This window comes from Schistocerca cancellata, chromosome 3 (assembly GCF_023864275.1).
Source record: "Schistocerca cancellata isolate TAMUIC-IGC-003103 chromosome 3, iqSchCanc2.1, whole genome shotgun sequence".
Classification (NCBI taxonomy): domain Eukaryota; kingdom Metazoa; phylum Arthropoda; class Insecta; order Orthoptera; family Acrididae; genus Schistocerca; species Schistocerca cancellata.
This window is the reverse complement of record NC_064628.1, coordinates 658,450,028-658,466,767: the sequence shown is the minus strand read 5'-3', so window position 1 is coordinate 658,466,767 and position 16,740 is coordinate 658,450,028. Positions and strand designations below refer to the sequence as shown.

The 16,740-nt window shown below is 43.0% G+C and overlaps 1 protein-coding gene across 1 annotated transcript in view; it reads right to left on the bottom strand.

Annotated features, from left to right (window-relative positions):
* Positions 1-1,585: 1,585 nt before the first annotated feature.
* The window catches only part of LOC126175619 (sialin-like), a 113,546-nt gene continuing 98,391 nt past the window's right edge, over positions 1,586-16,740 (bottom strand). Inside the window, exons 9-10 of the mRNA XM_049922503.1 lie at positions 8,193-8,313; positions 1,586-1,824 (exon numbers count right to left, since the gene is read on the bottom strand). Of these exons, the coding sequence (XP_049778460.1) occupies positions 1,727-1,824; positions 8,193-8,313 (219 nt within the window). The 3' untranslated portion in view covers positions 1,586-1,726. The remainder of the gene's footprint in view (positions 1,825-8,192; positions 8,314-16,740) is intronic.

Genomic DNA, 16,740 nt, shown 5'->3' with positions numbered 1-16,740 from the left:
AAAGGTTCATAACTCGCAATGGTACTCTCCCGTCCTATAGACCGCTTTGTTAATTAATTTTGCCCTAGGAAAACACCCACCATGAAAGTCAATATTCAACACAATAATTCTGTTGCTTCCATTCACATTACCCATGTTAACAAGTACTAAAGTGTACAGCAACCAGTCGCAGTGATGTTTAATGCATATTTAGATTTCGGTCACAGTGTGGCCATCTTCAACGCAGTAAATGTAAGTTGAAACACCAAAACTCCTTGCGTATACAGATACTCAACTATGCTGTTCATTTCAGACGATGGGTTCATACTCATACGTAGTCCCAACTGGACTATTCTTATTAGAATGGGTTTTAGCTCAACGTCTGACATGAATAGTCCAGTTGGAGCTATGTGCAAGCAAAAGTGTTTTTTATATACCAACAGAACTAAAAACCAGTCCAAGTTGCAAATATTTAATTTTTTATTCATTCGATGACTAGTTTCGGGATAAGACCCATTTTCAAATCAACATTATGTTTTAACTGACACTTGAGTGCGCTGAACACGCCAAACAGTGACCGAAATCTAGATATGCGATAACAACATTGCGGCTGACTGCTGTAACCTTTACTAGAAATGGATAGAGTAGCTGGGCGCAACTGTTTCCGTAGGGAATCAAACCCGAATGTCCATGATGACATCAAATTCAGTACCACGCTAATAGTTATCAATTAAACTATGGTGAACATGGCAGAAAAGATCATTTTGTTGAGGATGAAGTTACTGAAATGGTCATCGTAAAGACCAAGCATAGTTTTCATAGGTGTGAATGGGGATGTTAGTGCTAGCAGGACTGAAGTATATCGTTTATATTTACGTCACATAATTTCTGCCTGTTCTTTGTAATTACAGCGACTCCTAGTTATACAGAAGACGGCAACGTGTCATTAAGAAAACAGTGATCTCGTTTCATATTTATATGGACGGTGCATAATCTGGATTATTGATTTTAGTTTAATTGTCCAATTTCGACCAATTTAGGGCATCTACATATCTGAAATATGGGCAGGACGACCTACGGTCTGTTGGCTTCTGTCTGGGGTTCTTCAGCCGATATCTGTTTAGCGATTTTGCTGACGTTTTGGCAGTCCAAGTGGCTGACATTACCAAAGGTTTACCCAACATTGCTGAAAAAATGTCAGCAAAATCGCTAAGCGAACATCCGCTGTAGATATCGAGACAGAAACCAACAGGCTGCAGGCCATTTAATGGATACAGAAGCCTCTACAGCTTTTTGTATAGAGGACTTTTGCTTTTACCGATGACAGTTCTTATCATCTTCCAATTTTAGATCTGCGTTTATTCTTTCAATAAAAGTTCGTGAAATACACTCTAGCTACTTTGTTCATACACTTCACTAAGTGCTTGCCGTAGCTCAGATTTCGCGTTAAAGCTACCAGTGTGACAGTGACGCTACTCTCATGGTCAGTACCGTGTTTTTATATAGTCAGGACTCACTGTAGAAACATATGAAAACTCTACAGAATAATGAGCTGTTACTATGAAATAGGTAGAGAGCAAAAAAACTAGCATTTATTTGGATTTTAATATGTAATTTCAGTAACAAAAAAACTTTAACATCAGTGTCAGCTATTAGAGAATTGGCTGATAGAAGTCGAAATTATAGTGAATAATAATTTATAAGGTTTATTCAGACGGCTGCAATGTGTCCTGATGCAGAACGTAAATTAAAGTCTAGAAGATATTCGATTGTTGAGCTGCGAGTCGTTCTCTTCGAATGCTGCGTTTACAGCGCCCTTGACGTTCTTCTTCGAGGATCCGTTTTCTGGAACAAAAATATTGTGTTTTCTGAATAAGGAAACTACTGTTTGTTGCAGAATAAATTTCACTCGCAGTTAACTGTAGAGAGAGTATTTGAAGTGCATTGCAGATGTGAGGAGACACAATTGTGGTATACAAACTTAAAGGGAATAAATGAAATAATATTATTGTAATCAATTTATTAGACCATTCTGTAAGTTAATTTAGCTGGTGATGGATGTATTATGTTAATCCCCTTGAGAGGTTGATTTATATTAATTATGTTTATTGGCTGTAAAAATTGCACATGACTGCGATGTTTGAAACTAATATAAAATTAAAGGATGAGATGCATCAGCTGCAGCAGTATAATCAGAATATAATTCCTCTTATTATTATGAAATTCATCTTACATTGGAGCACAGCTAACTGATCGTTGATACAATTTAGATAATTTCTGCAAACACAATGTCTTCCCATCACACATTAAGTTCGAAAAGAAACAAGCAGTATGCTGATTCTATAAAGAATTACCTCAAGGCATCTTTCCTAGTTGTTAAATGTTACTCTGAGAACATTGGCAGTTGGACTTTTCTGGTACTGCAGTTCATTACCAGGTGGTTTATGACTAATAACACATAGCAGCAACCGTATCCTAGTAGGACTACTATTCAGACTCTTCCCTGCCTTGGAATTCTTGCATTTGACTGCCCAATTCAGATTCATCCCTATAGTCGAATTGTGTATTGGAAATTTCGGTTGCCACTGGGTGCCGTGTCCCTTTCCCACACTAAACAATATACTTCGCAAGGATATATCTTTCTAAAAGCACTCCTTGCATAGTATTCAATTTACCCTAGGTCTGCAAACTTGTATATCTTACTGCTTTCAGCCTTGCCTATTGTGCAATTGCTGGTGAACTTGAAGCCTAACAACATACTGTCTCTTCCAGACATACAATGGCGTTTTGAGAGCCTCCTGGGACATAATCCTGTGATGATAGGTTTCTGTGCACACCAGTGCACAGCAAAGGAAACGTACGATTACGTCTAAAACCTTATGAAGCTACACATTCCACTTGCCAAAAGGTAATTGTCGAGGCAGGTGGTGGAGCTAATTTCGGTTGAGAGAGGTTTATAAGCCATGAAATGGAGCTCTTGATGCGTCTACCATCGTCTCTTATCCGCAAATAATAGAAGAAGCTATTGTCAGATAACGGACATCCGTTTGTTCACCTACAGATGCAAGCAGGTGACTTTCATCTGCGGATAGAAACTGTGTATTTTGCGTCACTATCGAACTGTGACAGGTTCGAGGATCCCTTAACGGTCTCTAGTGTGCTTGTTTGATCTGCTAGAACATCAGCCCTTAGCCCCATTATCTTAGACATTCGGAGAGGAACCCAAGTACGATCGATTTCTGTGAGCTGTAAGTGGCGGCTGAGCAGCCGCGGATTAGGATGGGTCCTCAAAGTTTCAGTGTCTCGGCGATGTATGTCACGTATAGTCACTGCTGTCAGCAGGGACGAGGCTGCTTTGAAGAGGGCGAAATCTTGCATCTAATTGGCTGCGTTGATATTTCTCGGCTTTTAGACGAATGTTACTCTCATCGTCCTTGGTTAAAGGTCGAGATTGCGAGCGTCCCATATATATATATATATATATATATATATATATATATATATATATATCCCAGCGGAGGCCGCCTCTTCCTATTCCTTCGCCCTAGAGTGGTGGTCGGCGTCGTGTGAAAGGAGAAGCCGTTCGATCCTCAGCCCGCACAGTCTTACGCAGATTCGCTAAGAGTCAACTGGTGGGTGCGGTATCGGCTTATAGCTGCTAGTCCGTAGTTCCGTGTCGAACTTATTTAGTAGCCCTCGTACCTGTTGACAAGATTGTCATGGAGCCTTATATCAATTGATTCTTTGATGATGCTCTTCCATAAGCCAATAGATTAGCATAACAATTTTGTTTTTTCAAATGTTAAAGTTGAGGCTGTATCTGCCACTGCTAACTTTTATTTATGCCCTAAAGGTAGGCCTCTAATATGAACTATGCAGCGTTGCGAAATAAACAGCTGTGTTTGTCCAATGTTCTAGAGGCCACACTCACAAAGGATGTTGTGCATACCAGGTATTTGCAGCGCAGTTTGTCCTTGAAGCACATTCTTAGGTTTTTGTGGAAATCGAGAGATGGCTCTGATGTTCTTCTTTTTCGAGGATTTTCCATTCTGGATGAAGTAGGATTAGTATAGGGGACAAAGGCGTGTTTCTCTTCCTCTACGTCTTCTTTGAGAATGGCTGTTGTTATGTCTTCCTTTGCAAGGTATGTGGTTCTTTAGTGGATACAGGAGCGAGGAGCAGATGCGGTTCATGAACAGAGAATCCAGGTATTAACTTGTAAATCTAATATCAAACAGTGAAAATGAAACATAATTTTGTTACAGTAGTTTTCAACGACAGTTGCTAACAGGAGGTTTAAATGTAGCGATATACAGATATGCAAAAGATGTATAAATTTGTCACACTTCAGTACAATGTCTCTTCAGAGGACATTGAACCCTGGGCACTTTGAAAGTCGGTAAATGATATTCAGTTGGCCAACACACAAAATGAGGCAGTGCATGAATGTTCGAACTTAAGTAGACCCGCCGCTGGAGCTCTGGAGAGAGGATGCTTGCATCTCATTCTTCTTCTTCTTCTGTAGTGGTCAATCCAAGGATTGGTTTGCAACAGATACAATGGCAGCTTGTCTCCATTCTGTGCGTCTTTCAGCTTTTCTCTTCATTTCCTTGAAGGTGTTACATCGTTCACGATTTGATCCAAGTACCTCAGTCTTGGTCCTCCTCTTGGTCTTTTTCCCTCTACATATCCCTCTATGATTGCGTTCAGGAGTCCTTTGTCTTAATATATGGCCTGTAAATTGCACTCTTCTTTTAACAATGAAACTCCAGAAGCTTCTCTTCTCACCTGCTCTTTCCAGAACCACTTCGTGTGTGACCTTGTCGATACATTTTATTTTGAGCATGCATGTATAGCACCACATTTCAAAAGAAATGTGGTCTTCCTCTGTACCGAGAGTCCATGTTCCACACCATAGCATGCCAACTCCTAGTTACTCACGCCTCTAAAATAGTAACCTCAATTATCCTAAAACGCGTAGAACAAGAAGTCGAAGCTACACTCTCCGAAGACCAGTTTGGATTCCGGAAAGATAGAGGAATCAGAGAAGCAATATTTGCTCTGAAACTGATAATAGAGAAACGACTAGATAAGAACCTGACAACATACATAGCTTTCGTAGATGTAGAGAGAGCCTTTGATAATTTTAAATGGGTAAGATGTTTGAGGTACTCAAAAAAGTAGGAATAGACTGTAAAGATAGTTATTCGTGGACGGACAAAACAGGAAGAGGTGCAGATACGGAAAGGTGTCAGACAAGGTTGCGCACTATACATTGAAGAGGCGCTGAAAAAAGTAAGGGAAAATTCACAGACAGGTGTAGTAATTCATGGCCAACAAATAGATATGATAAGATATGCCGATGATATAGCTGTCCTGGCTGAAAGTGAAGAAGATCTTGTAGTCCTACTGAATAGAATGGATAAAGTTATGAGGGAAGAATATAATATGAGAATTAATAAAGCAAAAACAAAAGTAATGGCATGCGACAAAAAAGATCAAGTGAAAGTCCAAGTTCATGAAGGCAATGAACTGCTTGAGCAAGTTGATAAACTTACTTATCCGGGCAGTAATATTACCAGGGATGGAAGGAGCAAGGCAGAAGTGAGAAGCAGAATTGCTCAAGCAAAGGCTGCTTTTAACAAGAAGGTAAACATCTTAACATCTAAGAGCATCAGCCTTGAAATCAGGAAAATGAATTTGAAATCATATGTGTGGAGTGTGGCATGCTGTGGGTGTGCATCTCATTGGCAGCGGCATAATCATTTGTGGCAGCGTCCTCGTACCACGTTGGCGACTGTAGAAAACGCGGCGGCGCAGTTGGCGGCGCACGTATTTGGAGTGCGGCCGCCTAGATAACGGCCGATACCGCAGCTGTATCGCTCGTTTTCTTCACTATACGTCTAATCTGCACTTCACTGTACCCAGTTTTTGAATCACTTCTTTAAAGTGATGCAACTCACCTGGCAGACTGTATCTGTCGTATGTCCTGTGGAGCAGTTAAAACAGTGTATCGCTGCACCGAACGATGTCAGCTCATGGCATATTGCCACAGATATGTAGGGGTATTCTCTCTGTAGACTACATGTCTAAGGATACCATCGCATTTTCTACTTATTATAATGTCTAAAAATAGAGACATGCGGTCTATTCTAGCTCCAGTGTAAACTGTTCATATGATCCAGGAACATATTAAGGGCCTCTCTGCTACGTTCCCACACAGTGAAGGTGTCATCCATGTAGCAGTTTTTCATGACATCTCCTCAAATTCCTCCATATAGAGATTAGCAATTTCAGGGTCAAGTGGTGAGCCCATGGCTACTCCATCAATATGACTATAGGGGCGGCCTGGTGTTGCAGAGTACGTTATTTATCAAAATAATTCTTAAGAAAAAGTCGATACGTTGTGCCGTTTCCGAGTTAATTAGCACAGAAGTTAGGCAATCAGTCTGTTGCGCACGCAAACTCAGTCTGCCAGCTAGATACAACCCAAAGTCAGTTGCCCCGGAAGCTAGATGGTAGGGCACTGCTCAGCCTTCAGCTTGGGATGCTTACTACAGAATGAATATAATTATTTTATTGGGCCTTGTGTTGTCATACTCGGGTAAATAAAGGACTTTTCAACTTAAGAGCCCTATTCGTATTTCTGCAGTGAAAGCATTCAGAATAAACTGCTACGTACCGTAGCAGAGCGAGAAATTGGGCCAGATTCTTTTGTATTGCTGGAACTGTGCTCTGCTCCAATTTCGGTCCTGACTTCGATAACAATATCAACCACGATGAACCAGCCGGCTGCCTCCTCAGTCCAGACCGGCTGCTCGATACAGTCAGTAGCCAGCTTGTGCCTCCAGCGCTGCCGAAAGCACTCGCTGCTGGCCTTTTCGCCTCGGCTGTTTGACGCCGCCTGCATCAGAGAGCCTGCCCCAGACGGCTGCTGCCGCACTGCAGTCGTCGCTTTCTGGCACCTCAGCGGCTCCCGACTGCGGTAACTAGCCGACTTTACCGCATAGAGTGAGCTACCAACAGAAGCTGTTTATCTTCTGGGAGCACTCTGTCAGGTTTCGCTGTAGCCACGGTCCAGGCATTACTCGACGCCCAGATGGCCAGGTGGCCATTTCGCTGTCCCCGGCTGAGTATGTAGCAGTCAGCAACCTAGACCGCTACACTACAGTCTCAGGCTAGCTCAGAATAGCACGGGACTGTGCGGTTTGTGTACACTGTTCACTTTTTTAACATGCTTCAAACGGTTACTTCAAGCTTAGACCGGGCCTACATTATCACTTTACGGTAAGAAGAGCTATCAACACGAGAATGGCACACACCACAACGAGGTCAGTCTGACATTCAACTGCAGTCGTGAGTAATAAAATGATGAAGATTTTGTTCACAGAAGGAGCCCTTGGCCAAGAATACTAATACATTATCTCTGCTTACAAATTAGTGCTTTTAGGTACCCTTAGGAGAATGCAATAGAAGAAAGGTTGCCTTCTTGGAGGCAGCTAGGAGGCCCGTGTAGAACTATACAATACGTAAGGGTTCCAACAAACAAATATCAATAAAAAGATGAAGAACTCTCTGTCCCTCACCCAATAGCAGTGGGGAGTGCGGAGATGCAAACACGTGGAATAGGACCTCTATCAATGTAACTGGGTTCTCTTCACTGACGAGTGTAAGATTTGTCTGACTCCTGATTATGGTCGTATAAGAGCGTGGCGGCGGTTAAGTCTTAGGCGTACGTTCCCGCGTGCTCAGTACTTAGCTGGATCAGTACTGGTTTGGGACCGTATCGTGTAAATGTGTCTGTCGCCTCTCATCATTATAGAGGGTGAGTTGGGTGCATATCGTGTCAGGATCCTCTATACTATTTCTCATTCCCACATTCAACAATTCGGCATGCGGTCCATCTTTCAGTACGACAATGCACGAGCACAATTCGTGCAGCTCGTGAACATATTCTTTCAGGACGCAGGAATGTCCTGTATGGAGATCGTCTGGGGCAACTGCTGAAAAGATCCCAACTGAGCATACTTGCGACCAGTTGAAAGTTTCAATATGTAGGAATGCTCCTCATACGCGAAAAGACCTCACGAGACCCGCTACCAAAGAGTGGACCAAGTTTGAACTGCTTTCAGATCTGAAGCAGAGAGAGGAGTGAGCAGGCAAGCAGAGACGCGCTCTGTCGGAGACGGCAGAAGACAGCCACAAGCCCTCACCTGTGGGTGGCACGTTCCAAGACTGCTCCTCGGCGGTGGTGAAGACGGCGTAGAAGATGTAGCCCGCTGCAGCCACCGCTGCCGCCACGTAGAACACCATGTTCCACGTCGCCCGCGTCGGCTGTTGACATAAGAACAGGTTGTACGCATTGATCACCAGTAGCGTCATCAAGACGAGGATTAAAAACCATGTGTTGTCATCATTCTAACGTTATTGGGTATAAAAATTTACTTATTTTCAACAGCTTCGTAATTTTAGTGTAACTCAGTTCTTTACAGAATATGATTGGGCTTCACTGAATTGCTAAAGCTTGTCCACAAAGTAGTGAAGAAGGAGGGTAGCAGTAGTTCCGCAGTGACAGGCTAAATGGACTTTATTTTTAATGTCAATGCGGCAGCTGTCGGCAAGCATCGTTATGTGCTTATTGCTGGGTGTCGGAACATTTGTGAGCAAAACCTTGGAGTGTGAGCAAGGTAAGCTAACCAAGAAGTTATGGCATTCTATAATTACTGACATCTTAGTTGCAAATTTTGGAGAGGTGTCCCCTTCACAGTGGACGACGTGTTAAACGTGCAATAACATGTATGGTAATTGCAAAACCCAGAAAGAAAAGAGCTAATGAAATTAGATTCAAAGGATGTGCAGAAAAGTCAATGAGTGTTTGCGACTGCAGAGAGATGAGGTACACATTCCCAAAGGAAACACCGTTTCAATGGCGGCTTTAATACTGGGTGTCTCACCCGAGTGATAAAGAGAAATGGTGATGAAAGAAGCGCAAAGGTGAAAAAGTGTGCCAACGTCAGTCTTCAACTTTAAATGACGCAATATGAGAGTTACAACGTGACAGTATCTTCTTTCTGTGCGAAATGACTGTGGCGTTTCGCCCCATATAGCGCAGGAAATACTGTTACCATAAACTTCCTCTGTCTGGAGAAAAACGAGGTACAGAAAACGGCTAGCAACCAATCTGAAGCGTTACTATGAGAATAATGGTAGTACATCTACATCTACATCTACATTTATACTCCGCAGGCCACCCAACGGTGTGTGGCGGAGGGCACTTTACGTGCCACTGTCATTACCTCCCTTTCCTGTTCCAGTCGCGTATGGTTCGCGGGAAGAACGACTGTCTGAAAGCCTCCGTGCGCGCTCTAATCTCTCTAATTTTACATTCGTGATCTCCTCGGGAGGTATAAGTAGGGGGAAGCAATATATTCGATACCTCATCCAGAAACGCACCCTCTCGAAAACTGGCGAGCAAGCTACACCGTGATGCAGAGCGCCTCTCTTGCAGAGTCTGCCACTTGAGTTTGTTAAACATCTCCGTAACGCTATCACGGTTACCAAATAACCCTGTGACGAAACGCGCCGCTCTTCTTTGGATCTTCTCTATCTCCTTCGTCAACCCGATCTGGTACGGATCCCACACTGATGCGCAATACTCAAGTATAGGTCGAACGAGTGTTTTGTAAGCCACCTCCTTTGTTGATGGACTACATTTTCTAAGGAGTCTCCCAATGAATCTCAACCTGGTACCCGCCTTACCAACAGTTAATTTTATATGATCATCCCAATGTTTGTATCATTGGCAAACAAAACAAACTTGGCATCTGGTAATGTTACTGATGAAAGGTCATTGATATACACAAGGAAAAGTAAGGGCCCCGAAATGGAACCTTGTGGGACCCCACATGTAATTAGTTCCCAGTTGGATGATGCCTGATAGCTTGATACATGTCTCTTTCCTAATAACACCCTTTGTTTCCTGCCAGAGATATAAGATTTGAACCATTTTGCAGCATTTCCTGTTACACTATAATATTCTAGTTTACTTAAAAGGATATTGTGATTTACACAGTCAAATGCCTTTGACAGATCACAAAATATACCAGTTGCCTGCAATTTTTTGTCTAATGAATTAAGCACATTTTCACTGTAAGTGAAGATAGCCTTCTCAATATCAGAACCTTTTAGAAATCCAAACTGTGACTTTCCGCACGCATACTCACAGATATTTTACAGAAGTAACTGCTACCAGTGTTTGTTCTGCTCGACGCCTAATTAGGAGAGTAATACATCTCTGGTATGATCTGTACGCTTCCTGGTCCAAAGATACAAACGGCAATCTAAATCACTTCTGTGCTTGGCACCTTTACTCTAGGTGAAATCATAGGTGAAAATGAATATAGCATCTTCTTCTTCTACCAAGATGTTAAGAGGTAAAGACGTGTTTTGTCGAGACTAAAATGATATAGCACAATAAATAACATAGTGATAACTAAGAAAATTATAATAAATGGATTAATTTATTTTTTCAAAACTGAATGTCTTTGGCTGTGATTTCTTCAAGAAGGACTAAATAACTGAGTTTTGAAATCGAGGGAACGCATATCCTCTATAAAAAATAAATTGTAATCTCTTCAGGGTCATTATTGCAAGCAATTTAAATTCTCGGTATTTTACTACATTCTAAATTACATTCTTAGGCTTTAATTCATGGAAGGAGATGAGCCAGTACATAGTAGACAGCGCACTTGTGTCCTGTTGTAACGTCCGACGACTCGTGTGATATACCCCGTACTTTTTTCCTTTCTTGAAGACATTCATGTTGAGTCTCATTTTTACTGTCCGTGTAAACTGTATGTACAAATGTACGGTATCTTAAATATCATCTGCCGCGCGTGATTAGCCGAGCGGTCTAAGGCCCTGCGGTCATGGACTGTGCGACTGGTCCCGGCGGAGGTTCGAGTCCTCCCTCGGGCATGGGTGTGTGTGTTTGTCCTTAGGATAATTTAGGTTAAGTAGTGTGTAAGCTTAGGGAATGATGACCTTAGCAGTTAAGTCCCATAAGATTTCACACACATTTGAACATTTTTTTTAATTATCATCTACACAAACATTCCTCATATGCATTACAATATAAACATTTTGTTTGTAATTTCACATTATGATGCAATTACAGAAGCAGAGTTCCTTTCAATGCTTTAAATAAAAAGCGTAAAAAACCTTCTACATGTCCTGCTCCGGCACCTCTTCCCTGTTGGCTACGAAGACACGATGAAGCACGTAGTGTTCGTAAGTGGATACGAGCAGACATTTTGCAAATTTCGATATATTGCTTCCTTTATATTCAGTGGCTTGCAACGATCCGGGTGATAATCCTGGCGAGATTTATAACAATTACAACAAGCCGCTGCGCCTAAGAACAAAAGCGCCAGTGAAATAAAAGGTCTCACAGAAACATTGCCGTCTTCATCGACTTTACGCCACTATTTAATGAACAGTATTTTCCTCTATACGGTCTGCGTACGAAAGGCGGCTTAAATAGACTGTAGATACATGTGGCATTCTCAGTCAGTAAATGATGTATTTGTTTGTAATAGATCTGCTCTTATATCTACATAATGATAATGTGTAGAATATCACTGTAAGATTACACGGCAAGGAAAAAAAGGAGAAAAAGGAGAAAAAAGAAGAATGAAATAAGAAAACGATGGACACGGAAAAATTATTCGAATGGGACGGAAATCTGTAGATGTGATGTATATGTTCAGACAAAAAAATTATTACAATTTTAGAAAAATTCGGCTGTTTATTCAAAAGGAAGAACTTTAAAAACTGAGCAAGCTAATAAAGCGTTGGTCCACCTCTGGCTCGTATGGAAGCAGTTGTTCAGTTTTGCATTGATTGATAGGGTTGTTAGATGTCCTCCTGATGGGTACCGTGTCAAATTCTATTCAACTGGTGCGTCAGATCGTCAGAATCCCAAGATGGTTGGAGGGTCGTGCCACAATGCTCCAAACGTTCTCAATTGGGAGAGATCCGGCGAAGTTGATGGCCGAGTTAAGGTTTGGCAAGCACGGAGACAAGCAATAGAAGCTATTATAGTGTGCGAGAGGGCATTATCTTGCTGAAATGTAAGCCGAGGACGGTTTCTCATGAAGGGCAACAAAACGGGGCATAGAATATCGTCGACATGCCGTTGTGCTCCTGTTTGGCGACCGTTTGGCGGGCGACAGTCAGGCTGGTATCCTACAGCTGTCTCGGACGTCTCCAGACACATGCCCGGCCTGGAATCCCATTGACTGGACTAGAACAGTCTTCAGTCTCGCCTCGAATCGAACCCTAAGTAGTGCCTTGACAGGCCCGGACAGCGTGGGATACCAAATTGACTGTCGTCCGCCGTACTGCTAGACAATCAGGAGAGATGATCTGGAGTGCCATTTCTTTTCATAGCAGGACCCCTTTGGTTGTCATCCATGGCACCCTTACAGCACAGCGGTACGTCGACTATATTCTACGCACTGTTTTGTTGCCCTTCGTGGCAAGCCATCCTGGAATCACATTTTAGCAAGATAATCTCCTCCCGCACACGGCAAGAGTTTCTACTACTTGTAGTCGTGGTTGCCAAACCCTACCTTCACCAGCAAGGTCGCCGTATCTCTCCCCAATCGAGAACGTTTGGAGCATTATGGGCAAGTTTCTCCAACCAGCTCGGGATTTTGACGATGTAACTCAAGAATTGCATTGAATTTGACACAGTATCCCTCATTAGGACAGCCAACAACCGTATCACTCAAAGCCAGGCCGAATAACTGCTTCCGTCACACAGCTTGAGGCTGCTGCCAAGGGGCGTCACTGTGGGGGATCGAACGCGGTGATGCGAGGGACGTCGAGCACGTCCAACGTGTCCTCTGATCGGTCCACTGCTGTGACCGCCCCGGGTACTGCCTGCACTGAGGTTGATCGCTCACCCGTGGTCGAGTGGGAGATCATTCCAAAGTCTGGCAGGCAGCGAAAAGCTTTCCGAGGGGCCGATCGTAGGGCCTCCCCGGCTCCTCTGACGAACAGGTTTCGGGCGTTATTTGTGGCTGACGATGCCTCTGAGCCGGATGCAGTCGTCCATCCTGTTCCAGAGGAAGCTTCTCAGCCCGCAAGGTCTGGGCAATCACAGAGGGTGAGTTCCCTGTTAGTTGGGAGCTCCAACGCTAGGCGCGTAATGGGGCCCTTTAGGAACATGGCTGCCAAGGAAAGGAAGGAAGCCAGTGTGCATTCAGGGGGGAGTCATTCTGGGAGTGAAAAGGGTGCTTCCGGATGCCATGAAGAGTACAGGGTGCAGCTAACTGCAGGTGTTGGCTCATGTCGGGACCAATGACGTGTGTCGCTTTGGACTGGAGCAGATTCTGTCTGGTTTTGGGCGGCTACTGGAAATGGTAAAGACTGCCAGTCATGCTTGCGACATTAAGGCGGAGCTCACCATCTGCAGCATCGTCGATAGAACCGACTGTGGTCCTTTGGTGCAGAGCCGAGTGGAGGGTCTGAATCAGAGGTTCAGGCGGTTCTGTAGCCGTGTAAGCTGCAGATTCCTTGACTTGCGCCATCGGGTGGTGGGTTTCCGGTTCCCTCTTAATAGGTCAGGAGTCCACTGCACACAGGAGGCGGCTACACGGGTAGCGGGGGCTGTGTGGAAGGGACTGGGCGGTTTTTTAGGTTAGAGGGTCTCAGGGAACCACAGAAGGGACGTCTGTCTAAAAGTGAGCAGGTAAAATACACTAAGGTAGTTGTAGAAACGATTGGTATTGTAAACTGTGAGTAGCTGTGTTGGGAAAGAACCAGAGCTCCATGCTCTAATAGAAAGCACTGAAGCTCAAATAGTTGTAGGTACAGAGAGCTGGCTAAAGCCGGAAATAAGTTCAGCCGAAAGTTTTTCAAACGATCTACAGTGTTCAGAAAGGATAGATTAAATACAGTTGGTGGTGGAGTATTTATTGCTGTCAGAGGTACTTTGCCTTGTACCGAAACTGAAGTAGTTCGTGTGAAATAGTATGGGTAGAGGTTGTACCTGACAATCGGACTAAACTATTAATTGGATCGTTTTATCGAACCCCAGACTAGAAGATATAGTTTCTGAACAGTTCATAGAAAACTTGAGTCTCATTTCAAATAAGTACCCCGGTCATACAATTATAGTCTGTGGTGACTTCAATCTACCCTCGATATGCTCGAAAAATTATGCGGTTAAAGCCGGCGTCAGGCATAAAACGTCATCCGAAATTGTACTGAAAGCTTTCTCAGAAAATTATTTTGAACAGTTAGTTCATGAGCCCACTCGAAGCGTAAATGGTTGCGAAAGAAAACTTGACCTTTTAGCAACAAATAATGCTGGACAAATAGTGAGTATTTTGACGAATACAGGGATTAGCGACCACAAGGCAGTTGCTGCTAGGCTGAATACCGTAACACCTACAACCACCAAAAAGAAACCAAAGTATATCTACTTAAAAATGATAAAAATGCTCTTAACGCTCCTTCCGGTCTGATCATGTAACGGTAGAATAGTTGTGGAATGATTTCAAAGAGATAGTATCGGCAGCATTTGAGAGCTATAGACCATAGAAAATAATAAGTGATGGTACTGATCCCCCATGGCTGAATGTGGAATGATTTCAAAGAGATAGTATCGGCAGCATTTGAGAGCTATATACCATATAAATTAATAACTGATGGTACTGATCCCCCATGGTACACAAAACGGGTCAGATCGTTGTTGCACAAGCAACGAAAAAAGCATGCCAAATTTAAAATAACGCAAAATCCCCGAGATTGGCAAAGTTTTACAGAAGTTCGAAATATAGCGCGTACTTCAATGCGAGATGCTTTTAATAATTCCACAACGAAATTCTGTCTCGAAATCTGGCAGAAAACCCAAAGATATTCTGGTCATACATAAAGCACACCAGTGGCAAGACGCAATCAATACCTTCACTGCTCGATAACAACTGATGACAGTGCCACTAAAGCAGAGTTATTAAACACGGTTTTCCGAAACTCCTTTATCAAAGAAGACGAAGTAAATACTCCTGAGTTCCAATCAAGAACAACTGCCAAGATGATAAACATAGAAGAAGATATCCTCGGTGTAAAAAAGCAGCTGAAATCACTTAATAAAGGCAAGGCCTCCGGTCCAGATTGTATACCAGTCAGGTTCCTCTCAGAGTATGCTGATAAAATAGCTCCATATTTAGAAATTATATACAACCACTCGCTCACAGAAATATCCGTACCTAAAGACTGGAAAATTGCTCAAGTCACACCAATACCTTAAAAGGGAAGTAGGAATAATCCGCTGAATTACAGGCCTATACCACTAACGTCGATTTGCAGTAGGGTTTTGGAGCATACACTGTATTCGAATATTATGAAGTACCACGAAGAAAACGATTTATTGACACATAGTCAGCACGGATTCAGAAAATATCGTTCTTGTGAAACACAACTAACTCTTTCTACTCATGAAGTAATAAGTTCTATCGACAGGGGATTTCAAATTGATTCCATATTTTTACGTTTCCAGAAGGCTTTCGACACCGTTCCTCACAAGCATCTTCTAATCAAACTGCGTGCCTACGGAGTATCGCCTCAATTGTGCCACTGGATTCGTGATTCACTGTCAGAAAGGTCACAGTTCGTAGTAATAGACGGAAAGTCATCGAGTAAAACAGAAGTAATATCCGGCGTTCCCCAAGGAAGTGTTATAGGCCCGCTGTTGTTCCTGATCTATATTAACGACATAGGAATCAGAGCTCGCACAGAAAAATTTAAGTGCTCGTTTTTCCCGCGTGCCGTTCGAGAGTGGAATGGTAGAGAGACAGCTTGAAGGTGGTTCATTGAACCGTCTGCGAGGCACTTTATTATGAATAGCAGAGTAATCACGTAGATGTAGATGTAGTAGACAGATGTATAAGGGCCAGAGTTGGACCAACGCATTAATGACTTGCTCAATTTGTGGAGCTCTTCCTCTTGATCCAATCACCCAGTTTTCCTGAAATTGTTCAAAAATTGTTCAAATGGCTCCGAGCACTATGGGATGTAACATCTGAGGTCATCAGTCCCCTAGACTTAGAACTACTTAAACCTAACTAACCTAAGGACATCGCACACATCCATGCCCGAGGCCGGATTCAAAACTGCGACCGTAGCAGCAACGCGGTTCCGGACTGAAGCGCCTAGAACCGCTCGGCCACAACAGCCGGCTCCTGAAATGGTAATCATTTGACTGTGCGGCTAATCCCGGCGGAGGTTCGAGTCCTCCCTCGGGCATGGGTGTGTGTGTGTGTGTGTTTGTGTTTGTCCTTAGGATAATTTAGGTTAAGTAGTGTGTAAGCTTAGGGACTGACGACCTTAGCAGTTAAGTCCCATAAGATTTCACACACATTTGAACTTTTTTTTTGTAATCATTTGTTTGTCTGCGCATGTACATCAGCTCTACCGATTTCCGTCCCATTCGGATAATACCTCCATGGTCCATCGTTTTATCGCGCGAGTGTGTGTGTGTGTGTGTGTGTGTGTGTGTGTGTGTGTGTGTGTGTTTGTGTGTGTGTTACGTAATTATCATTAAATACACTTCGTTCAGGAACGACATTACGTCTTCGATCTAAGCACCGTTAAAATTTAAGAACTAAAGAAAATTAATCATTTATAAATTCCATATTGTGTAGTGGTACTGTATTTGTCTGTGTTTGCTTGGTATGCAGTTTTATGTCGTTG